The 23,992-nt window shown below is 40.8% G+C and overlaps 3 protein-coding genes across 6 annotated transcripts; 2 read left to right on the top strand and 1 right to left on the bottom strand.

Moving 5' to 3' along the window:
• Positions 1–786: 786 nt before the first annotated feature.
• hdgfl3 (HDGF like 3) lies at positions 787–10,375 on the top strand. Of its 2 annotated transcripts, none has more exons than XM_062549613.1 (6): positions 787–1,313; positions 4,411–4,487; positions 5,029–5,167; positions 6,873–7,022; positions 7,983–8,126; positions 8,810–10,375. In XM_062549613.1, the coding sequence occupies exons 1-6, from the start codon at positions 1,230–1,232 to the stop codon at positions 8,834–8,836; spliced, it is 621 nt and encodes a 206-aa protein (XP_062405597.1). In that variant the 5' UTR covers positions 787–1,229; the 3' UTR covers positions 8,837–10,375. The 2 variants fall into 2 exon arrangements, with proteins under 2 accessions (XP_062405597.1, XP_062405596.1); XM_062549612.1 differs by having other exon boundaries at positions 788–1,313; positions 7,980–8,126.
• A 138-nt stretch (positions 10,376–10,513) lies between these two features.
• LOC134095896 (transmembrane 6 superfamily member 1-like) lies at positions 10,514–18,684 on the bottom strand. Of its 2 annotated transcripts, none has more exons than XM_062549611.1 (10): positions 18,293–18,684; positions 16,520–16,623; positions 16,258–16,355; positions 16,034–16,137; positions 14,999–15,081; positions 14,782–14,900; positions 14,166–14,270; positions 13,391–13,483; positions 13,146–13,265; positions 10,514–11,206 (listed from the first exon to the last, which is right to left on the bottom strand). In XM_062549611.1, exons 3-10 carry the CDS (start codon positions 16,276–16,278, stop codon positions 11,018–11,020), a joined length of 834 nt encoding a protein of 277 aa, XP_062405595.1. In that variant the 5' UTR covers positions 16,279–16,355; positions 16,520–16,623; positions 18,293–18,684; the 3' UTR covers positions 10,514–11,017. The 2 variants fall into 2 exon arrangements, with proteins under 2 accessions (XP_062405595.1, XP_062405594.1); XM_062549610.1 differs by lacking the exon at positions 18,293–18,684 and adding an exon at positions 16,795–17,061.
• LOC134095895 (BTB/POZ domain-containing protein 1-like) lies at positions 17,647–23,750 on the top strand. Of its 2 annotated transcripts, none has more exons than XM_062549609.1 (8): positions 17,647–18,213; positions 18,701–18,857; positions 19,121–19,226; positions 19,381–19,578; positions 22,126–22,255; positions 22,431–22,518; positions 22,769–22,915; positions 23,034–23,750. In XM_062549609.1, the coding sequence occupies exons 1-8, from the start codon at positions 17,804–17,806 to the stop codon at positions 23,190–23,192; spliced, it is 1,395 nt and encodes a 464-aa protein (XP_062405593.1). In that variant the 5' UTR covers positions 17,647–17,803; the 3' UTR covers positions 23,193–23,750. The 2 variants fall into 2 exon arrangements, with proteins under 2 accessions (XP_062405593.1, XP_062405592.1); XM_062549608.1 differs by having other exon boundaries at positions 22,063–22,255.
• Positions 23,751–23,992: the final 242 nt, after the last annotated feature.

The raw sequence follows: 23,992 nt of genomic DNA, 5'->3' as shown, positions 1-23,992 counted from the left end.
GGCATGGGCTATGGTGCACCATAGAGTATGAGCAGGCACGGAGCAACCCCAACTGTGAACATAAGATGACAGAAGGTTGACCGGCCTTAATTGGCCATTTAAGACGTTAATTATCTGGGGCAACACAAAACATAAGCTATACATTGTAAAGTTAGGATACACCAAATAGCAGATAAAATAACAATGAAAGGATATCTTTCTAATCCAAGAAATCGCACAAATTCACGTCGAGGAGTATCTGATGTCTTGATAGTTGATAGCCTATTCAATAAATATGGTCCCGAACCCATATTTTGTTAAGTTAATTAATTTCCACCCACCCTGATATTTCCAGGGGACCTAAACAGTAGAGCGGAGTTTTAATAAAATATAAATGTTCAATCAAAATATGACAGCGACTGTTGTTGATTTCATGATTGCATTCATAAACGAGATTTTTCTACAGTTTTTATCCATGATAATAATTTCTTGTCTCTGCTTGGCATATGCCATTTGCGAATAAAATTACTTATTTTTGTATCATAGGTCGGAAGCAGCATTAATTTGCATTCATTATTTTTCTTTATAAAATTATTGAAAATACATTTTGGGCTTCTGATAAGATACTTCAGATACAGTACCCTAAATATGCATTTTTTTTTTCGGGTATCACGCTCGCAAAACGAATAACCACCTTGTCCCAAATGTGTAAACATAAGATCTTAAAGTAACTGCTTACTCTATATGGGGTGTAAACACCGAAGTAATATAGCAGGCCTATGAGGTTGTAAAGGTAACATTCATGTCGCAATAAAATTAGGTCAGGGTAGGCTATGTCGCGAAGTAAACTGTAACAGTCCCTCGTCGAAGAATTGTTAAGAAAGAATCTGTATCCTCGGCGCTCGACAGTCGCGCCGCGTTTCAAATGAATCAGGAGAGAATTGGGGCAGGTTTTACTTTTGCGTTGACACGGTGATAAAATACCAAAAACAACGAGGACCACATTTTCAACACGGGGCGACGACTGGACTCAAGTTTCGTATCGTACAATTTCTGTAATCTACACACATTTTGCGCCTGGAGAACAGGAGGAAAGGACCGTGTCTAGGGCCTTTTCCTCGTATTAATTATTTATTTCCTCATAAACTGCAGTCTTGCTATCAAAACATTGATGGTCGATCATTTCCCTCTGTGTAGGGGACCTGAAGGAAAATAACTAAATTAAGATACAACACTGGTGAACCGTTAAAATGGCTCGCCCACGGCCTCGGGAGTACAAGGCAGGAGATTTGGTTTTTGCAAAAATGAAGGGATACCCACACTGGCCAGCGAGGGTGAGTATGAGATGCAACCGAGTTGAAATGTAGGGAGGCGGGGTTGGTAAGGACAATACAACCGGTGTTGTAGGACATTTGGATGCTTCTGTAGCCTACTTGTCCCATTCGTTTAATCGCTTCTCAGTTTGTTTCAGCTAAATATGAACATTGTATACGCATGGGCTATTGGTTACAATGTGATAATGCATGTGGCGTATAAATGATACTTTGTTGCGCGTACTGAGAAATGCGCGGTGTTTTCGTCGAAAAGCATGATCGTTTGTTGGTTTCCTCTACGTAACTGAAAGCGCTTGAACAAGCGTAGGATAACGAAACGTATTTATTTTTTACATACTTCATAACCAACATCAGGGGTTTTACATGTATTTGTATTTTATAATGTGAAACTTGCAATGGACGAGACATTTTGAATTACTTGAACGTGGGCGAATGTTGCAACGAGCTAATTAGCTTGTTAGCTATCTCGTGACGGACCGCCCTCCTCTGAGATGTGTGTTGGCCATGAAGCATTTAGCTCAGTGTAGCCCACTGTAGTCTGTCACTACTCATGTACCGGATTTGCCCGTTTGAATGAAAACCACTTTGAATGATACTTTTCAGCGCCCCGCGGGAATCCTGATATTCGCTTAACCACCATTTTGCTGTCCGATGTTGGTGATTCTCGGCATTTCAGAATCCAAACCATTAAGATAGTTGATATGCCCCATGACATAGTTGGTTAGTAGGTTAACTTTCTCAAATAATTTTCATTTGTCTGGCGAGGAAAGAAGGGAACAAAATTAAGTGAGGATCAGGGATGTAATTTCACCCAATGCTGTTATGCCATTTTATGCCTAATGTTTGCCATGTGGCATAAACTTAGCAAAAGCATGCCTCTCACCACTATTAGTCGAATTAAATGTGCATGCCTGGGCAAAAGTTTTAAGAGCAGGCAGTGAAATAGACAGACAAAATAGCCTATTCGAAATTGTATGGAGTGAAGAATAGGCTAATGAGGTGGTCATTGTTCAAATGTAGCATTTGTTATTCACCTATTTGTAGCTTGCAGCTAAATAGGTGTCATTTCATTCATCACTTAAACTAGGCTATTCCATACTTGGGGATAATGTAGCCTATGGAGTGAAAATGAAAGGTCACGCCACCCAAATTAGTAGCATGAATTTAATTCCCCACCTCCCCTCCTCACCTTTTGGGTCTACTACCCCCTGCAATTCAAAAAGCTCTGACCTTGCATAACCTCTCAGAGTGCATGTTAAATTGGTTAATAAATAGATGTGAAGTAGCCTAGGCCTAACCAAGTAGGATAGGCTACCAGTGAATCTCTGACCACAATGAAAGAAGCAGTAGGCTAGCCCAGCAGAAGTCTATATTTTTAGAATGTGAAAATAAATTCACCTCTGTGTGGATATTTCACTGTAGGTAGAATCAACCAGCTGTTCAGTGTTAACACATGCATAGCTACTGGTGTGCTCAGTCTTACATAGTTGAAATGGGCTCAGATAAACTGCATCAGTCCCCCATATATCTTGTGAATTAACAGGTTACATAAGCCAAGTCCCTTGAACATTCTGACTATGCACCACACACACTAATCATTTATTACCTTGTCATAAGAATTTGTTATGGGATGTTCTGTATTTGAACCTCCATTTGAATAGAGACACCTACAGGATTATACAACAGCGAGAGCTCCAAGTATTGATTGTACAAAAGACTCTTAACAACAGGCTTAATTTGTTCACATTGAACACTTGTTAACACCCAAGAGTAAGCTGACCAGCTTCCACAGCATCATCTTTGAGTTATGGATCTCAATACGTCAAATGAGACAGATTGAAAACACGGTGAAGGTTTGCTCCACTGTACCTGTGAGACACTAGCACAGTATCACCTTGATTTTAAGATTTAGTCGTGTGACTTCAGAAGAATGTTCATCGATACACACTATGCTAGATGGCTGGCTACGTCATTTTTTTATATTTCCAGTCATTCTGATTTCATGTAGCTCAACGCAGTGCAAAACATTAACATGCCGTTTGTTAATTGGTTTTAGGGTTGTTGTATTTTAGCTCAATAGGCATGCAGATTGCATTCCACTCTTCCATGTTCCTGAAGCACTGTGTTGACTGGGATTGCTAAGGCTCGGTCTAAGTGGTATATGGTGCTATTTGTTTCACTGCAAAAAATGGCTTGTCTAATAAAATCTAACCAAGTGTTTTAATCTTATATCAAGGCAAAAAAACTCATTTGTCTTGTTTTCAGTACGAAAACACTTACCTAGTGCTTTCTTTTGATATAATTTCACTTAATTTAAGAAAAAATTGTCTTATTTTAAGTCAATTCTTCCTGAAAATAAGAAAAAAATATCTGCCAGTGCAGTAAGTAAATTTGTCGTAAAACAAGCACATTTATCTGCCAGTGCAGTAAGTCAATTTATTTTGATAAGACTCCTTAAAATAAGTCAAAGTCTCCTTAAATTAAGTGAAATTATCTTTTGAGAGAGCACTAGGTAAGTATTTTCATACTTAAAACAATACAAAATAGTGTGCAGACTGTAATGTCGACTGTGAGTAGCAATTCACTGACAGAGTATATGTTATTGGAAACGCTTTAAATCTATTTACAATTTTGAGCATAAACCATTATTAGACGATTCAGAATATTACTTCAGGCACCATAAACATGCAGTACATACATATCAGGCTAATGGGGCTATAACATGTATGGATGGCCTTGGGTATTGCACATAGACAGGCCAATAGTTGGTAATGTCAGTAAGGTGAGCTACAGTCCTGAACTAGGCCTGAAGACCAATCCAAACATTGGGGAAGTGTGCCCCGATGCAGGAAATGTTATCAGCCAATGAAAAGGCTTTACCAACAGCTGTAACAGTAACAGTAGCACAACTGTGTAACTCAACTCAAATTGCGTTATTTCAGCAGTATTAAATAGCAGCTGTATTTTTTACAAGCTAAGTTTTTGTAACTTTAAAGGCTATACGAGACACAAATATTGATATTGTAATACACTCTCATGATTGTGTGGATCTTTGATGAACTGTTCGTCCCCCTTCTTCCCCAATGTGTTTTTACAGATCGATGAACTCCCAGAAGGAGCTGTCAAGCCACCTGCAAATAAATATCCCATCTTCTTCTTCGGAACCCATGAAACGTATGCACAAGTTTGTCAGCAACGTCAGAAAATCATGTTAGATTGGCAACGTCAGGGGCAAAACTTTGACTTGAGCCCCAGCCTATTTGTTTTGTTCTGTTATTGCCCTGTGGAATCTGGAAAAGGCCTGCAGCCCTGGACGAAAAAATAAGAGACTACTGCACATTTTTCTGATGTCGTCCTGCATGGTGCCATTTGAATGACTTGACGGTCATATTAAAAATAAAGAGAGCTCTGCCAATTTGAATATGACCGTCAAGTCATGCAAATGTCACTCAGCAACCATACGTTGACATCAGGAAAATGGGCAGTGGTCTTTTATTTTTCCAGAGCTGTATGTCCAATTGACATTGGTTGTTCAGTTTAATGTAGTGCACCCTCTTGGAAGCTGGGAAAGCTCCTTGGTGAGTTTCCTGTGGTTTTGAAGACGGATTGTGACCTTCAGGAAACATGTGGTCACCAGAAACTAGTTGGCATAAGTGTATGGCCTGTTTTGTCATCCTCACATTTTGGTCTCATCTCTGTGTCTCTCTATCTGCAGTGCGTTCCTTGGCCCGAAAGACCTTCTGCCGTACAAGGAGTACAAGGACAAATTTGGAAAGTCAAACAAGAGGAAAGGATTCAATGAGGGTCTGTGGGAGATTGAGAATAACCCTGGTGTCAAGTTCACCGGCTATCAGGTCAGTTGTGTTTGTGAGTGGGGAACTCACCAAAAGCATGGCTCAGTTCTCAAAGAGCTATTCAGAGCAGTGGCATTCACACTGCAAATTACTACTTGAGATTTGCTTGGTCAGTGTCAGTCTGTGTTCACGTCAGGGCTATTGACTGTGACTGTGTCTCCACGACTAGTTTCAATTGTAAGTACATTTATAAGAACAATTACTGCAGGCTATATGTCTGAGGCAAAGACTGAAGGAAACGATTTGCATAAAGCATCATTCAAGTCTTTAGAGCCAGATCTGCTACAGTATGCCCTGCTGTGTGTGCTGAATCACTGAAAGTCATCAGCAGAAATCACTTGGAAAGGACTGGAAGGAGTAAGGCTCCATTACCACATTAGTCATACTAGTTAGACATCTTGCCAAACAAAGAATGTGAATGAAGTGTTGATTATTGATTATTTTCCAGATGTTCTGTCACCTCACTACTGCCACAGGTAGTAAGACTGCATTAAGCCAGAGGTTTTCTTCCCTGGCTTCATTTCAGTTTTAAGAGAGATGCATAAAGAGGGAGCTCTGAAAGTGTACCATGCTCATAGTACTTTAAAATGTATTTCCTGCTCTAACCCGTGATTCCTAAAATTGTATATGTGATACAAAGGATATTTGGGAAATGGGAATAGATTTTCCAGGCATTTTTTCTTAATAATAACTTCAGAGTTAGCTCTGAAAGGGGGAATTGTATTTGCAGTAACACTGGACCGTGTGTTCTGGGAAAGATTTTAATTATATAGACTCAGATACATAACCAAACAGAACAACCAACAATGCATTTGGAATATGATACTGATATCCTCAGCAGTAGGTAAGCTGGGACAGCGTCTAGAGGTCCAGCTATAATTCAACCCCATGTAGCTCACGAGAAAACATTATCTCAGTTTGAAAGACAAGCCCCTTGAGTAACTGCCAGAGGAATCACCAGCGACCATCTTGTTGTGTTGGAGCAAATGTGTCACTATCTGCTGCTCGCAGAAGGCCATATTACAGGTTCAAAAAAACGGTCATATGTCCCAATAGCTGCCTAGCTGTCTGAGCTGAAATATTGAGGATGATTTCTGAAAACACCACCATTCATATTTTTCCTACTGATTAGGAGGATGTATAAGAATAGTTATAGAAATATGTTGTGGATGGCTGCTGGTCAATATACTTCTACTATCTTTTGATATGTCATTCAGTAGTGTTGCCTTTTAGGCTATTGAACTATTTTATAGATATTTTTTGCAAATTGTTGGAAAGATAAACATTTTGTCAGTAGCTGTGCAATGGGGATTTTCAGGCAGTGTTAGGAGACTGGTTGTTACACTAATCTTATTTTCTTTTTTTAATGAAACCCCTGAATTCACCAGTCTTCATTGCGTTGTGAATTCTAAAGACCAAATGATAAGCAGCCCCCTGGGATGTATCCTCATATTTGTGCGTCCATCCAAAAGCACATTTGTTTCAGCCCTGCGAGAGCAGTGTCAGCAGTGTAATACCATTGTAGAGGGTTTAAAATTCTGTACGAGTACCGGAGCAGACATGTTACATTTCTGTGTCCCAACACATCGCTGAGTGCCACAGGCTGCCATAATATGGCAGAAAATGGCTGCCCTCCAGCACGAGGCAGGTGTAGGCAGGTAGAGTCTGCCTGTGACGTGCGCTGCGTTCTGCTTGCTGTGCACAGGCCATCCAGCAGCAGAGCTCCTCGGAAACGGAGGGAGAAGGAGGGAATGCTGCCGACGCCAGCAGCGAGGGAGAGGAGGGGGACTCCATAGAGGAGGACGCCAAAGGAGACAAAGTCGGCTCCAAGCGGAAAAAGACCGCCTCCTCCAAGGTGTGTAGTGGAAGGCACCCCATTGACACCCAGCCGTAGGTGTTGTCTTAAGTCAGAAAGAAATGAAGCAATGCAATATGTGCGTGTTGCAGAATGCACCTGTTTTGTTCTAGATGGGGAAATCTTTTCATGTGCAGTGAAGATTATAGGCTAACAATATTCATTCAATTAATAATAATTTTTAGAAATATAAGAAAAAATTGCAATGATTTCAATTTGCAAGAAATCATCATTATGCCACAAAATATGGTACTGACAAGCCATATTACTAGAAAAAATACATTCTGTGAATGTTAATCATTATTTTGAAGATTTAAATCTATTGTAATAAGTTTAATATTAACAATTCATGCAACCTATTTTGATCATTCTCACATTTCTTAATGTGATTATTCATGCTTCTGTACTATCATGAATTGTGGTAGTACTGTACATCTACAAATCATATGTCCCTGCGGAGGTTTGAAATCAAGACATGGTTTGCACAAACCAAAATAAAGAGTATCAGTGTTTTCAGATTGGTGGATGAAAGCATCCAAGCTTTTTCAGAAAAAAAAGGAAAAAATGAGCCTTCCACATACTCTCTTCAGCTTTCCGAGCCCTTGCTTAGCAACCGCTGTTGCCTAGCAACAGGGGTCCGTCATATGCACTATATCCCCTGGAATGTAGCATTGGAAGCCCCCCACTTTATAAAAGGGGATATGGGTGAATGTTAAATTATGTTGTAATTCATTTTCCTTCACCCTTCATGGCTGAGATTTGCATCACCTCCTTCCACATTTTGCGACCACCCTGTGTGTGTCACGTATTCACTGACACATCTCACCAAGGGCTCACTGTTTAGGCAACCTGCGTGCCACCCTGCCAGTCTCTAATGGAACTGTAGTCGCACAGCATGTGGTCATCAGGTGGTTGTGCTTGTCCTAGAAGTCGTGCTCATTGTTGTGTTTGTCCTAGAAGTCGTCCAAGCTGTCCAGGAAGTCCTCTGGGGAGGAGGATCTGGACAAGGACGGCAAAGAAGAGGACCACAAGAGTGGCTCTGAGGCAGGAGACCCAGACAACGTCATCCAGAACACCTCAGACGGCAAGACGTGCAGTCAAGGGGTAAACTGATGATCTCCACATAGTGTACAGCCTCTGGAGTCACTGAGTATGGCATTGTTATGCTGAGATGGTGCTCTGATCCACATAGATGACCATTTGCACCATTTAATTTGAAGTCCTATTCAAAGAGGAGTATCCCACGTGATAAAAAATGTATATTATTGAATCGTCTCAACAGACACTAACAATGTCCAGTTATATTATGTGAGCGCCTATGAATGGGCCAATGTAACTGTGATCCATAGAGGCTAGGAGGGTATTTTCATAAATTATTTGTTTTAAAAAACATATTAGTGGAGAATCAAAGTTAAAAGGAATGAGATTAGTTCCCTGGAATGTCCTGTCTTTTTGGTCTGAATTAGTATAGAGACAAGGGAGTACAAACTGCACCAATTGCAAGTTCCAAGAATGTCACCACCAGAGGTCAGCAATGCATTAGATGTCATGCACTGGATACAGTCCAGAAACGCCAACTGGAAAACATTTAGCCTATTCTTGAACCCTTTAAGACACTTATTCAGACCTTTACCACGAGGTGTTCATACATGCCACTGTAGCTACAGCACTAATTTATCTCTTAAGTATATAATTCGATTGTTGATGTTTGGAAGAGGTATTGAATGAAAGGTGTGCAGCACAGTGTTAACAAAGTGAAGTAAAGTTGTGTTCTTGTTCCTTGCCAGAACCAGTTGCTCCGAGAAGAACATTAAAAGTCAAGGCGGTCCCATCAGGGAGGTCATTCATCGTGCTTGTTTTGTGATTATGGAGTTGTGAAATTCTCATTGATCTTCAACACCAGGAACCCCCACAAAGCTAGTATGGAAATCACATTTTAAGTGATTGATGCATTTATACCATCCTCTCAGCCACAGTGCAACTATACTATATCATGGGGTGTAAATTCAGTCCAGTAGGGTATGCATAAAAAAATTAGTCAGCCTGTACACAAACTCAACCTTGATACACTTCAAAAATAACCCTTTTTTTAAAATCTATAGCGAAAGGTAACAGTAGTCATACATTGATATTAGCACCGTTTCATATCTTAAGCTCTCCAGTTCAATGCACCAATTTTAGCATAATACCAGATTACTTTCTATGATTAAGTTTGCAAAGACTTCTTGATAGCTGCTCTCTCTCTCGCTCCTCACAAAACAACAGGCCATTCAGTGTGTCGCTCATAGTCGTACATGTCGTAGCTCAAGATCGCTTTCTTAAACAAAAGGAAAAGGCTGATGGACTACCTTCTGGAATATTTGTCTGTAAAAAGCATTACCCATATCGCTATATGTTACTCTTTTATGTAACCGAAAAAAAAAAATGTATGGAAAAAAGTAGATTAAATGTATGAAGTATTGTGCACAAAACTGGGTTACACATTGTAACTCACTATTATCTCTATATATTTTATTTTGCTGTAGAAACTAGGACCACTATCCAACCGAAATGCTCTCTAGATAACTGCTCATCTTTTTTATGGCTAAGTGAAATCTTCGTTTCTGTGTGTCTGTGGAATGGATTATGTTGTTACGCTTTTTAGTGGCATGCTCAACTGTCGTATACATCATAAGATGGAGATAGTCTTGGTTGTTCTGGTTTTTTGAAGGTTTCCAATTACTTGCAGTTTTACATTTGCACTTACTAAGAATGGCATAAAAAAAAAGACTTCCAACCCCCCCACCAATGAGAACAGAGCACTTCTCTACTTTTAACATGTCCAGGCGCTGTGCTTACCACGTTGATACAGTAGTACATCACATTCTGCACATGCTTATGTGTAAAGCAGTTTACAGAACAGTAAAGGTGTACATCTATCATCAGGTCTTGTTCTCCTGGAGAAGTGGACCTGCTTCCTTTACATCTCCACGGTCATGCTCTACCAGTTAAATTGCAGGAGCACTCTGAACTGTATGTTTCATTGTTGGCACTGGGGTAAACCTTAATATTCTTTTGAGACTTTTTTTTTTTCCTTTTTAAAATGCAAACATAACGCCCATTAAAAGATTACCTGTTTTGCTTCCCTCTTTGTTTTATATAAAGAATATATTCTATTTATTTTTTGATGAGTAAACTGAAGAAATCTGTGGTAAATGTAGTCCCATCATTTTTTTGTTTATTCCGTCACCTTTTGACCTCTGTTATGCCTGTAATTGGAACAAGTTTTACATTTTCAATATTTGTAGTTCAATGTAAACTGTTTTTTGCTGTTTATTGACAAGAATTTTACAGAATAAACTCATTGGAATGCATAGTGTGAGGTTACCTGCTATCAAACGCAGCACATGCAGAGAGAATCCTGTAGTGAACATCACTACCTAGACATACATTAAACAATGAAATGCTGAGTTCACTGTTTATTCAGCAACTCATGGGTAATTAAAAGTTGCTTTTGTAAATAAAATACCAAGAAATACAAATCAATAATGTGTGTCTCCACTACTACCAGTAAAATGTCATGTGTAGATGTGAACTAATATCACAAAAGGCATGGTAGATAAAGCTTATCCTGGAAATAAAGATGTCCAGTATAGAGGCACAGACTTTTCAAAATACCAAGAGAAGAAGGACAAAGGCACACAAGTATTTGCACTGCACAGGAATGTTGTACAATCAGACACAATGGAAATGGATGATTGGTGACACAAAGGTTTTCATGGTGACACCATATGAATAGGGAGTCCTTGAACCTTCCATCCAAACGGTTACACATCCCGAGTCATCCACACAATTGGCAAAAAAAAAAATATATAAACCTCAATTTAACAGAATACTTAATACTCCAACAGAACAGGTGCAGATAAACTTTCACAGAAACGTATACAGCAGTCAAAGTAAAGTGAAATCAAATTGCCATGACATTTAGCATGTTTATCGAATAGACACTGACAAGCTCATTCAGTCTTGTGCGGCAGCAGCTTGAGGAAGAAGGCTCGGTTGCTGAGGAGATGGTAGCTGAGTACCTGTGGCACGAGGCCATAGAGCATGTTGACAGCGAGGAAAAGCAGCTGAGTGTCTGCCGGCACTCTGCAGGAGAAGGGCGTCCGCGTATGGAGTGAGGCACCAATGTGGGAAAATTGTGCCTGAGAACAACGTCACAAAATAAAAACAAATTCAATCTAACATCTTCACTAACTGAAACTCAGCTGAATACCATGATATAATAATATAATAGTTGTAATTTAAGAACCATATAAAACAGTTTTAAGAATTTAAGAACTCCTTAAAAGTGGCCTGTGTTGAGACTTTTCTAGACCACATAGGGCAGTGTCAGTGTCACAGAGTACATTGTTTCATGCTTCTGTTTGGAATGCATAAAAAAGTCACTAGAGGGCGTTTAGAGGGAGTTTTCTATAGTTAGCAGTGAATATAGGCAAAACTGGTAAATACACTTGTTTTAACAGACTGACTTGCTCTATGAAAGACATGTTTGATTTGTAATATACAGGAAATTCAACTGAACGCTTAAAAGCCAGCTCCCTTGACCACAGGCTTCAGCAGACTGAAGGCTTGTACAAAAAGTTGAAATACTGGCTTGGTGACTGTCTGTGTCATGAAAATCCTGCTCAAGGCAGTATTTTTGACTTGTCTCGCCCTGCTGAAAAAACCAGCCTGACCAGCTAAAGGTGGTTTGCTGGTTGACCAGCTTGTTAACCAGCTTGTTTGACCACCCTTTGATGGTTAACCAGCTAGACCAGCAAAACTCTAGCGAAAACACACCTTCAGCTGGTTTACCCAGTTTATGATGGTAATTCAGCTGGTTTTGATTGTCGTACCACCTTAAGCTGGTCATTTTAGTTGGTGTTGCTGGTCTACATTGCTGGTTTTTACTGGCCACGCCAGCTTATGTTGGTCATTCTAGAAAACCAGCTTGACCATCTTTGTCAAGCTGGACAGGCTGGTCACCAGCATGACCATCTTAAACCAGCTGTATCCCAAACGACAGGCTGGTCACACCAGCACGACCAGCTTCCTCAGATGGTCACGCCAGCATGTCTAGCTGGTGGCCTAACCAGCTACACCAGCAAAGACCAGCAATAAGAACTGTGTTTTGGGCAAAGACCAGCTAAAACCAGCTAAAACCAGCTACCAGCCTAAGCTGGTTTCTTGCTGGTTTTTTCAGCAGGGTCTACAAACTCTAGAGACACACCACTGACAGATATACATTTTATTCACACAGACTAAAGAAGGGACTTTCCCACCTCATAACATATCATTGCTGGAGAGACGCTGAAAAAAGATGGATGAGGTGGTTGCATAGCAACCCTCTGGTCCACCACTGTACAATTCACTGCCACTATTAATAGCATGAGCAGCTGCCATAGGGAGAATAGCTACATACTGCCATGTCTAAAGTAAGCCCCTGCTTTTGTCTCCTGCAGTGTGCTCATCAGGCATTCAGACTGGCTCTGGTACAAAAGCAACAGCCATGTTCGTCTAAGATTTGTGTATGGTATACTGACAGCTAACACTGTGGTGCTTCCATCTTTGGAAGTGAGCAGATGAGCTGGTGTACATAAGCCCCGTTTAACCATGCACTGGCGTGTGTGCTTTGGTTTCAGTCAGATTGACAGTGTAATTAAACCATAACATATATACTGTGTGCTGTACATCCACCATCTCAAAATATTTCTATATCAATTTCAAGAAACTGTTTCAGAAACATACGTGACCAAATTATGTTTCCGTATTGCAGAGTAAGATTTCCCAAACTACTTTGACTGATTGTTTGGCTAAATTCTGTGAATCTTTAAGGTGTAAGGTGTGTACAGTGAACATTATGACCATTACAGATTGCCCAGTGATTAAAGTTTAAAGCAGTATGCTAAGACTTCACTGTTATCTATCATCCTTGTTCACCTCCATCCCTTACCCAGGGCTCATAGACAGAAAATTATCTGTGCCTGATATTATCAAATACATTCAAAGACGATATAGAGAATAGCCTTTCTTGACATCCTTCCTTGGCGAGCTCAAGCCTGAGTTCAGGCACCACACCTGAACTCTATCAGGCCTGCTTACCTGTGCCACTGCACCCGCATGAATGAGTGTGAGGTCAGGGATCCACTCACAGCCAGGAACCACCAAACCATACAGAGTTATGACATAGTATGGCACGAAGTACAGCATGTTCACTATCATCTGCAACACAAAGAGCCCAGAACGCATGATCTAATGCATCATCGAGTAAATAAGCAATATGTGCAAGGTTTTCAAATTAGCAATCAGTCCTGGTGCTAAAGTAAAATATATAAACAATAGCTCACTTGGATTCTAGGGTAGGCAGAGGGGTCCTTTAAGTAAGGTTCATAGTACTGAGTGTAGGCTTGACAACATTCTGTGGGACAATCCAGCGCCACCTAAGAGCCCATACATACACACACACACTGTCAGGTTCGTAAAGATTTGAAAATTCACTGGGAGTGGGACATACATCTTATTTACTATCATATAAGTTGACAGTAAAGGCAATGCCATATCTCTTCTGTCACCCACTAAAACAGTCTGGAATCCTTTTAATCCCTTACATTCCAAAAACAAATAATGAATTGATACAGCTGTCTATCTGTTGATGCATGTGTGTAATGTCAACTACTGCTCGTAGGAAGGAAAAGTTTGTCTGATGGCCATTTGGTGGCTCTCTCCAAAGGCTGGCAATTTTAGCTTTTCTTTACACTTTTTTTTTTTTTTTTTTTTTCCAAATCCCTGTTTAAGGTGGTGGTGGCCCGTAAACAAATCAGACTCAATTATCCAGCAGACAATAGGACCCGTTTAAATGGACCAAATGAAGGGAACGGAACACATCACCGCGGGGCCAACTCAGTCAAGCTCATGAGCAGCAGCGAAAGGCCCTGATGAGTCAAATCATGAGCCCTAACCAAAACTCTGTGGTCCTCATTACACCACAAGGACCAACATCCTCTGGGAAGAGCGCAAGCAAGTCAGTATGAGTATGAGTCACGATATCGTGTCTACCCATCCTTCGGCTACACACACGTCTGCTGACCTGGCCTCTGACTAAGCACAAGGAGGACCACTTACCAGACCTCTGAATAAGCAGAAGGAAGCTGCAAACAGTAGATATACGGCAAAGAGTAAATCTACAGGTCTCTGCAACAGACTCTTCTTCTGGGTGTCCTCAATATCCTGTGAGTAAACATAACTGCTAGATTAGTACTAGAGTAATAATCACAGATGCATAACCTTTTCCTCTCCTCCTTTATCCCCACTGTATCTTTGTTATGTACACACAAAGTGAATGGAGGTCTGAGCTGAAATGACTTAACAGTCAAAGTAGTCTTTAAAGTATAGATGTACTTCAAAAGTGTATATATAAAGGAGTGAGCAATCTCAGTATATTTACAGTAATATGATAGCATTTGCCACTGTCTCTCGTGCTTGGCGTCGTGGGTTTAGGCTCTGGGCCCTATGAAAGCTTGCAATGAGTGTCTGCTCACTTGCAATAAGTGTCTGTTCACTTTCATTGTTAAGTACTTTTAATAATCAAATGTGTTCTGCAGTGCTCAGTGCTCTGCAAGGCCTCCAGCAGTGTAATGCTGTGGCTGTGTACTGTAAGCCATTGCTGTAGTCCAGACTGCTCTGTATGACAACAGCTCCATTTTCACATGACACTTAACAGATGACAACCTGGCCTCACCTCCGGCAGAGCCCCTCGCACTGCGGGCTGACTGTGGACCCTGAAGCAGGCCCATATGGACACCAGCACATACAGCATGTGGATGAGGAACAAGGGGCTCAGCTGAGCTCCATACTTTCCTGTAACAGAGAACAATAGCTGGAGTCTTCTGTCGTTCAAGAAAATACACTGTATGAAATAGCTGCTGTCCTAATGACCCGAGTACAGTTTTACTTACCCACAATATTGCCAGGAATGTACACTATGACCCGCATTAAGAAGGATCCCTCCCAGTATAAGCCAATAGCCCTATAACTCTCCCTTTGCACAAACAGAAAATGATTTCATTCAGCATGCAATAAATATGGATGCAATATGGATGCAACATAGACTAATATTTTGCACTGTTCGAAGGTGTGCAATTAGAATTATTACGTAGTGCATAATATCTTAATAGAATATGTGTGGCCTACCACAAAAAGGAATCCTTCTTTGATACAATAATGGTCAAATAAAATACTCATGATATGGATGATGAACTCTACAAGACAACTGCCATCTACATCAACATAGCATAGTAAGATTAGACACAACATTAGGTATTCCGCTTTCCGTTGTAGAAAATGACTCTCTGGCAGAAACTTCCTCTTCCTCAGCTCTGATTACATGTCACTGACAGTCCCACATAGCTTACTGTATGTTCGTCTAACATGTCTGTTTTACACCCGTTAAATGCTTATTCTAAATTCTTCAATTTTGAGTTAGCAGAAGAATATCTGTGCACATAGCCTACTACCTCTGACAGTAAAACAAGCCCAAGAATGTTCAAACCTTGCCAACTACTTCACTCCACTGTCTTCAAACACATTATTATTTGTGCCATCTGCTGAGGAAGACTGCACTGCCACTTTCAGTCGCAAGGTGATCGATGTGCATACCCCCTAGCCTGATAAACCAGCCTAAATGGATTGGATGTCTAATTTAGTCTGGCCTCGATGAATGGATACAACGGAACATTGTTGATGAGCACAACCCGTTGTCTTTCAAACCGTGTCTGTGCCTATAGGCCAACGCTCCCTCAAAACCCCGCCCCAGAGCCCTCTGCCTCACCCGCGTTGATTCAAAACACATCTCTGCGTTGTGATTGGTTTAGTTGCCATCTGCCAGATTCAGGGCAGTGTTTTCAAAATGTACAGTGGTCCGAGGCCAGACCCAAATGCAGGCAAAACATTTTGCCGTCCAGCAGTTGGCGCTGGTTTTCCAGGCTACATACCCCCAGGTGATCGCCGCCACCATCAGCAAGTACATGAGGTAGTGTACACATCCATCCCAGTAGGAAATCATGTGTCCATGAGCAGTGTTAATGTAGGGGTCTGCCTGAAACATGCATGAAGAACAAGACATTATACGCCATGATCATCTACACTATTCCTTATGTAACAATTATATTCCTTGAGATGGACTGTATTCTCTGAGCTGTTGAGAAATGTAGGCTACCTGTTTCAAGTAAAAGGTCATGAATCCATCTATGATGCCATCCTGCTCAAGACCTATGATAAGGTTCACAACGCTCAAAAAGGCGTAGGCTGCAAAAACTGTGTAATAGAGATGTAATAGATCACATTGGAGAACACCTCAGCTCTTACCTCTTATCTATGATTTTCAAAATCATTTCAAAAGCATTGTTGTTATGTGTAGCATTTTAAGTTTTGCTTACAGAAAACAAACAAGAAAAAATATATAATAGACTGTAAGCTACCATAGAAGAGTGGATCCCGAGGCGCTTTCTTTTTTAGTACGAGGCGAGCTGATATTGCTGTGATTACTAAAGTTGATGCTCCAGCAAAAAGTATGGCTTCAATACTTCAGAGGTAAAAAGGAAAAAGAGTTGTCATTATTTGAGGTTCCTGCTCACAGCATGAAAGCATAATTTCCACAAACCATATCAATAATAAAGGATAGCCTACTTTGTAGGCCAATGTTTGTATGAATACTGCAATTCATCACTTCTCCAAAATAATAATTATTGCTCACCTGTTCGAATATATGAGAAAATTAAATAAATAAGAGATGGGTATTGACATCAAAGACAAGACGAACACTCCTGTTCCAGCCGAGGCATTCATGGTGACAAAATAAGGCAATCACTGTCGATGGCATACAACGTTACACTGTATAATCATACATGCTCATAGTAGGCTAATCTACTCGCATTCGTGTCTGTATTCCTTCTCCGTGTGTGGACTGTGATATTCGGGCATAGTGAGAACTACAAATAGAGATGGGAGCAGTCCGCTCTGCTGAAAGAGTTCTGACGCGCGTGCACACATGAATGCCTATCCTCTGTTGTTCCTTGTCTCTGTCAGGACTGCCAAGCCAAAACGTTAATGGAATTTTAGGCATTGCATAGCTTGGGGGTGCAACCTATGACACAACACCACACACCAACCGTCCACGCCAATAGGCCTAATAATAATAGCCATAACACTTAGCACAAACTCCAGTTTGTATGATTGTTTTGCATTTCACCAGTGATATGAAATAAATAAAAGCAATAAAGCCATCAGACAACGTTTTAGAAGACGTTCTCATATAGCCTAGATTATTGTGATTTCACACCATTATCATTACTTAAGATACCGACTGCCAAATAGTAGCCTAAAACTACTTGGCACAGCTGAAAACAAGCCAGCCCCATGTCATAAGGTCCTGGCATAGGGCGCTCTTCAGTCCGTCAGCCCGATAGGCATAGTCTGTTCTGTTATGTGTTCAGCCATAGACTGTATACAGTCTATGTGTTCAACAGTCTGGTGCCGCCCTCTTGTGGTCATAGGTTCATACTGAGAGCAAGAACTTGACCGGAAAAGGGAGGTGTGGCTTAATCACCGTCGTCGTCAGAATCGTCGCAATGATGATCTTGAAAGCACTCAAGTTGTAAACAGCGATGTCAGGCCATGTCTGTGGACACGGAAGAGTACTCGAAAATGTTTCGTTGATATTTCTGACGCTCGGTTGATAAGCTGACGTAACCCGTAAACATAACATGGCTACGGGCGGCGGTGAAGCGGCACCCAGAGCCGAAGGACAAGCCTTCAATTTCAGCCAGTCTGGCGCTGGAAGGAACGCAGCAGTCTCCAATTTTGCGGTCGCAGGAATCCCTGCGCCGACTCCTCCGCCGTCAGTGGGCCTACACAGAGAGCCTGTCTACAACTGGCAAGCTACAAAGAGCTCAGTCAAAGAACGATTTGCATTCCTTTTCAATAACGAGCTGCTTAGTGATGTAAGGTTTGTTGTGGGCAAGGGTAGACAGGCTCAGAGAATCCCATCTCATAAATTCGTGTTGGCTGCTGGAAGTGCCGTATTTGACGCCATGTTCAATGGTGGTATGGCTACAACATCTTCTGAAATTGAGCTACCTGATGTCGAGCCAGCAGCATTTCTCGCTTTATTAAGGTAAATTGCTCTGCCGTGATTTGCATGTTCGAAGTGGTTGTGGTATTATTTTTACGACTCTCTATAGCGTTATACTTACGATTAAAAGCCGTCTGCTTTGTTTTATTTGTGATGATGTGTGGAGCCTCGGATAAGACGAGTAAACATTTAGAATTGGAAATATATTCTACATAACAGCGACTGTAATCATACACATGACTCAGCGCAGACAGTTCATAGTAATTGGGACTTCCGTAGCTTACCGGAAGTGTAACTTTGAACTCTGAAAGTCCACATCAAGCGTTATCAGTGGACAGCATTTGATAAAGCAAACGTAGTGAGTGTGTGTAGAAGTTACATCCCTATCAGTACACTGATTGGGATTGACAACTAACCCATTGTGCCATATCTGGGAAAGTTTCTTCAGTTTCTCCTGTTTTGTCCAGTAATGGCCTAACTTTTCATTTCTTGCCATGTTCTTCCAATAATGTTATTTGTGTTTTTAAAGGTTTCTGTACTCCGACGAGGTCCACATTGGACCAGAGACTGTCATGACCACACTCTATACAGCCAAAAAGTATGCTGTTCCTGCTTTAGAGGCACATTGTGTCGAGTTTCTTACCAAGCACCTCAGGGCTGACAATGCTTTTATGCTTCTCACTCAGGTAAGAATGATGTATCCCCATCAATTAAAACGTGGTTGAAGTTGACAGTCTTGTAGGCATCTGTGATCAAACACCTTAGGAGAAGTAGAAAAGGTTTTAGTAAAGCAATTACTCAGATAGACTTGGTGATGGGGAACAATAGATCACACATAAGTCAGTGCCTACATTATGGTACCCAATGATAAAAAAAAAAACAGGTTATGTTCAGGTATTCAACGTATTGTCTTTAGAATGCTTTCACATAACAATTGTTGCTATTACAGGCCAGACTATTTGATGAACCTCAACTTGCCAGTCTTTGCTTGGATACCATAGATAAAAGCACTGCTGATGCCGTAAATGCAGAGGGGTTCACTGACATCGATTTAGGTGAGAGTCAGATTTATTTCCTCTGTCACCATCCACTCAATATCAGCTATGTACATATTGCTCCATTAAAACTGACTTCACTCCAGTGAGTTGATTTCATTGGATTGTGTGCGCCTCTGCATTTCACGTGGGCTCACCTGTGGTCATTGTGCAGACACGTTGTGCGCGGTGCTGGAGAGAGATACACTGGGCATCCGGGAGAACCGGCTGTTCGGCGCTGTGGTCCGCTGGGCCGACGCCGAGTGCCACAGGCAGCAGCTGCCACTCACCTCGGAGAACAAACAGAAGGTTCTGGGCAAAGCTCTCTCCCTCATCCGCTTCCCTCTCATGACTGTGGAGGAGTTTGCGGCAGGTAAGGACAAATAATCCTGGTTGTGTGCAACACATTTTCCTCATGTTTGTTATGTGTTCAAATGCACTGAACTGACTGTGTTATTCTCCACTGGCTGTATGATACAGTGTAATGGCAGGGTGTGGTGGTGGTGTGCTTTTATTTCTTGCTTTCAATTGATTACCTCTAATTGGTACTGGGTCATTCCACCTCAATTCAACAAATGCCTTCTGCTTGACCATCTCAGATTTCCTTAAAAATTTTACCATCTAAAGAGTAACCATTTAAACTGACTTAGCCAAAATATTAGATTGGTATACCTAATACATTCAGAGAAAAACGTTTTTGAACATGGTACCCCCCTTCTGATTTTTGGCACATTGGCGCCCTCATCTAAATCTGCAGCAACGTTCAGATGTCATTATCTGAAAAAGTGTTCAAGCTAAAGACTTCAAATTTTCTGGAAATAATGAATGCTACCTATAGATTCCACATATTCATTCGTAGGCCGTATGTATTGATACTGACTGTGTTTCAATCTTGTGAAATCAGAAGAAAAATGGCAGATTTTTTTTCAACCCCCACATTGGGTGCTCCATTACACAATTTGTAAACAAAATGTTTGACAAATGGTTATATCTCTCTACAGAAGTGTTTAAGCTGTCTTTGAAAAAGTAATTAAGAGGTGTCTATATTGCTTTTTTGTTGGAAGTATTGTAACACAAAACTGAAAAATAATCAATTTGGATGATATTGTATCTCCCCATTACAGAGGTATGACACGCTATACCAATGAATTGAACACATCTCCAGAAAGAGTATGGAATGGGCTTTCAGACTGTGAAATTTCAAGATGGTATTATGGCTGCAGTTATTAAAATATATATTTTTAAATATTGGTCTATTACAACAATTAGCGTTGCTTTTTTGTGCTATTATTTAATGATTTCATAATCCTTGTCTTATTCCTAAGTATCAGATGTTTATGTCTCATACTGTTAAACATTTATATTTTCATTTACTTGCTGAGTGATGAACTAATAAAATATTTCCTGTATTTCCGAAATAAATTGCTGCTGTCACTATTTAATGCCACTAGATGTCACTGTTCATGGATATCAGCAATGTGTTGTTATAGTAGACCAATATTTCAAAAATAACATTTCAATAACCATAGCCATAATACCATCTTGAAATTTCACAGTCTGAAAGCCCATTCCATACTCTTTCTGGAGATGTGTTCAATTCATTGGTATAGTTTGTCATACCTCTGTAATGGGGAGATACAATATTATCCAAATTGATTGTTTTTCAGTTTTGTGTTACAATACTTCCAACAAAAAAACAATATAGACACCTCTTCATTACTTTTTCAAAGACAGCTTAAACACTCCTGTAGAGAGACATAACCATTTGCCAAACATTTTGTTTACAAATTGTGTAATGGGGCACCCAATGTGGGGGTGTGAAAGAAATCTGCAATTTTTCTTCTGATTTCACAAGATTGAAACAAAGTCAGTGTCAACACATACGACTTAGGAATGAATATGTGGAATCTATAGGTAGCAATCATTATTCACAGAAAATTTGAAGTCTTTAGCTGGAACACTTTTTGAGATAATGACATCTGAACTTTGCTGCAGATTTAGATGAGGGCGCCAATGTGCCAAAAATCAGAAGGGGGGTACCATGTTCAAAAATGTTTTTCTCTGGATGTATTAGGTATACCGATCTAATATTTTGGCTAAGTTAGTTTAAATGGTTACTCTTTAGATGGTAAAAGTTTGAAGCAAATCTGAGATGGTCAAGCAGAAATTTTCTCTGAAATCCGTTGAATTGAGGTGGAATGACCCTACTGCATAGATAGATAGTAAGTCATTTCCAAATATGACTGTGTTGTGAACTCCCTCATACATTTTCAAAATAATCCTTCCATTTGTTTGAATATATGTAACTGATAGTAGCCAGTGGTCTTCTGTAATTATAACCTGACCCCTGTTCAGCTCTATTCAAGTGTTATGAGGCTGTTCAACCCCAGATTTAATTCACATATGTACTCCTTATCATCTTTGTCACCTTCAAACATGTTTATGGTCTGTGTGAAACCGAGCCATCTGCTGTAGTCATGAAGGCCAAACAGCCTTGTGCACCCTTACATAGGCCAGGCCATCAGCTCCCTTTCATTTGCCTGTAGATCTCATCAAAAGAAAGCTCACATTGCAGATGGCTGATAATGTTACACGGCCATAAACATGTTTTTCCCAATACCGTATTTTCCTCTACTTGATTGACTTAATTGAACAAAGCGGTGGTGATTTTGTGGCTGAACTAACTTTGCAACCACATATTCTAAATAAAACAAACAAACAAACGAAACAATCATGTACTACTACTACTACTACTGCAGCACTGTGACCTTGTGTTACCTCTGCTGTGGCTGTGTAATCTGTATCCTGAGACAACCAACCATAGAAACCCAGTTTGATATTCTTTCTTGTGCAACAGGGCCTGCCCAGTCTGGGATAATGTGCGATCGGGAGGTGGTAAATGTCTTTTTACACTTTACAGTAAACCCCAAACCCCGCGTCGACTACATCGACAGGCCAAGGTGCTGTCTCAGGGGCAAGGAATGCAGCATTAATAGGTTCCAGCAGGTTGAGAGTCGCTGGGGATACAGTGGAACCAGTGACCGAATCAGGTGGGTTTGCTACAGGCCTACAATCTATTCAGTTGCAGTAGAGCTTTCTAATAGTTGTGTTGTCAGTCCTACAGTACTGTATGTTTGCGTACTGTGTTGGCTAGGTAGGTGTGTGTTGTGTGTGTGTTGGTAGGTTATACAATAGTTCTAACAGCTATGTCTCTGTTCACCACAGGTTTAATGTAAATAGACGAATATCAGTAGTGGGGTTTGGTTTGTACGGATCAATACATGGGCCAACGGATTACCAAGTCAACATGCAGGTGAGAATCTGATCTGGGAGCTGCTCTTTTGTCTCTCTGCTTACAGTTATTGCGTTGCAACAGCTTGATATCATCTTACTATTTCTTTTGTCACTTCTGCTCCATTTTAAATGTGAGTGACTTTACCGTTTAAGTGTATATGATGAAGAAAAATCTTGTATGCATCATGAATCTTCATCACAGACAGATGATTTATATATAGAAATGGTACATGGTCACTCACTGTCCTGAATCACTTCCTTTTAAACAGATCATGGAGAGTGACCGGAATAACATGCTCGGGCAGAATGACACAGGATTTAGCTGTGATGGAACAGCTACCACATTTAGAGTCATGTTCAAAGAGCCCATTGAAATTTTACCTAATGTTAGCTACACTGCATGTGCAACTCTAAAGGTGAGTCTACTGATACAGACAATTATTAGATTATGTTTTGTAGACTCTAATTAGTTAATTTGCAATCTTGCACATCAAATGAGATCTTTATGTTGTGCACTTTATCTGTTTTATCCAGGGGCCTGATTCCCATTATGGAACAAAAGGACTTAAAAAAGTGACTCATGAGTCAGGTACAGGGACCAAGACGACATTTTTCTTCTGCAGTTCCCCCGGCAATAACAATGGCACCTCCATAGAGGATGGACAGATCCCTGAAATCATCTTCTACACCTAAACCACAAGCACTAAGCAGCGGCCAAGAGTCACGCCTGCGTGTTGATTGAGCGGTCATGTGCTGACGCAGACTCTTGCCCCGAGGGGGGGGGGGGGGGGGGGGGGGGGGCGATCCTGGCTGTTAGGGCCGCTCTCCACTGCGCTTGCCTCTTAGGGCTACCGGCATCATTGCACGTGGAAACATCTCACGCCGCTGGCGCGTGCCGTGCCGTGCGCACGTCCCCGAGGTCACATCTCACCTTTAACGACTTGCGCGTCAGCACCGCCCAGGAGGGACGCCAAAGCCCCTCTCCATCTAACGCCAGCTGCAGTGCTCATTTGCATTCTAGTTTCCTAAAGCAACGCGCATTGAAAATATATCTCTACATTGTGTTACTGGATATCTGCACAGAGATGAATGTTTGCCAAGTTGACGTGCTGAGATTGTTATTTTGTATGGATTGCGGGACATGTCATCACTAGCGTTAAGGGACACACAGAAACCCTTGCTTGTTATTTACCTTACAGAGAAGAGGGTATATTTTTAGACATGCCATTAAAATAATTTCATTTGCAGTCAGTGATTTTGCACCATTGATGGCATTGCATTTTTCAAAAGGGGAGTACTGTTTCAGAGAATAATATTGCATATCGTTAAATCACATCTCAGAATGCTCAAATTCTTTTTGTAACATGCACTTCTCCAGAAAAATATAAGCTATAACATGATGAAAGCGAGATGTTTGTGTTATATCATATCACATCATGAACATAGCTGCAGTAGTCCAATAGTGGTTTAATTTGTTTCAAATACAGAAACCC

Source organism: Sardina pilchardus, chromosome 11 (assembly GCF_963854185.1).
Source record: "Sardina pilchardus chromosome 11, fSarPil1.1, whole genome shotgun sequence".
Classification (NCBI taxonomy): Eukaryota; Metazoa; Chordata; class Actinopteri; order Clupeiformes; family Clupeidae; genus Sardina; species Sardina pilchardus.
The sequence above is the reverse complement of the archived record's forward strand: the minus strand, read 5'-3'. Positions and strand labels throughout refer to the sequence as shown.

What these genes read in the sequence shown, in the direction of transcription:
- hdgfl3 (XM_062549612.1), top strand. Translation starts at nt 1,230, where the DNA reads ATGGCTCGCCCACGGCCTCGGGAGTACAAGGCAGGAGATTTGGTTTTT. An exon ending in TTCTTCGGAACCCATGAAAC is followed by an intron (nt 4,488 to 5,028) that starts GTATGCACAAGT and finishes CTCTATCTGCAG; the next exon opens with TGCGTTCCTTGGCCCGAAAG. An exon ending in AAAAGACCGCCTCCTCCAAG is followed by an intron (nt 7,023 to 7,979) that starts GTGTGTAGTGGA and finishes TGTTTGTCCTAG; the next exon opens with AAGTCGTCCAAGCTGTCCAG.
- LOC134095896 (XM_062549610.1), bottom strand. Translation starts at nt 16,886, where the DNA reads ATGAATGCCTCGGCTGGAACAGGAGTGTTCGTCTTGTCTTTGATGTCA. An exon ending in TGACCTTTTACTTGAAACAG is followed by an intron (nt 16,138 to 16,257) that starts GTAGCCTACATT and finishes TGCATGTTTCAG; the next exon opens with GCAGACCCCTACATTAACAC. An exon ending in GTGGCGGCGATCACCTGGGG is followed by an intron (nt 15,082 to 16,033) that starts GTATGTAGCCTG and finishes GTTTGTGCAAAG; the next exon opens with GGAGAGTTATAGGGCTATTG.
- LOC134095895 (XM_062549608.1), top strand. Translation starts at nt 17,804, where the DNA reads ATGGCTACGGGCGGCGGTGAAGCGGCACCCAGAGCCGAAGGACAAGCC. An exon ending in CTTTTATGCTTCTCACTCAG is followed by an intron (nt 18,858 to 19,120) that starts GTAAGAATGATG and finishes TTGCTATTACAG; the next exon opens with GCCAGACTATTTGATGAACC. An exon ending in GGAACCAGTGACCGAATCAG is followed by an intron (nt 22,256 to 22,430) that starts GTGGGTTTGCTA and finishes TGTTCACCACAG; the next exon opens with GTTTAATGTAAATAGACGAA.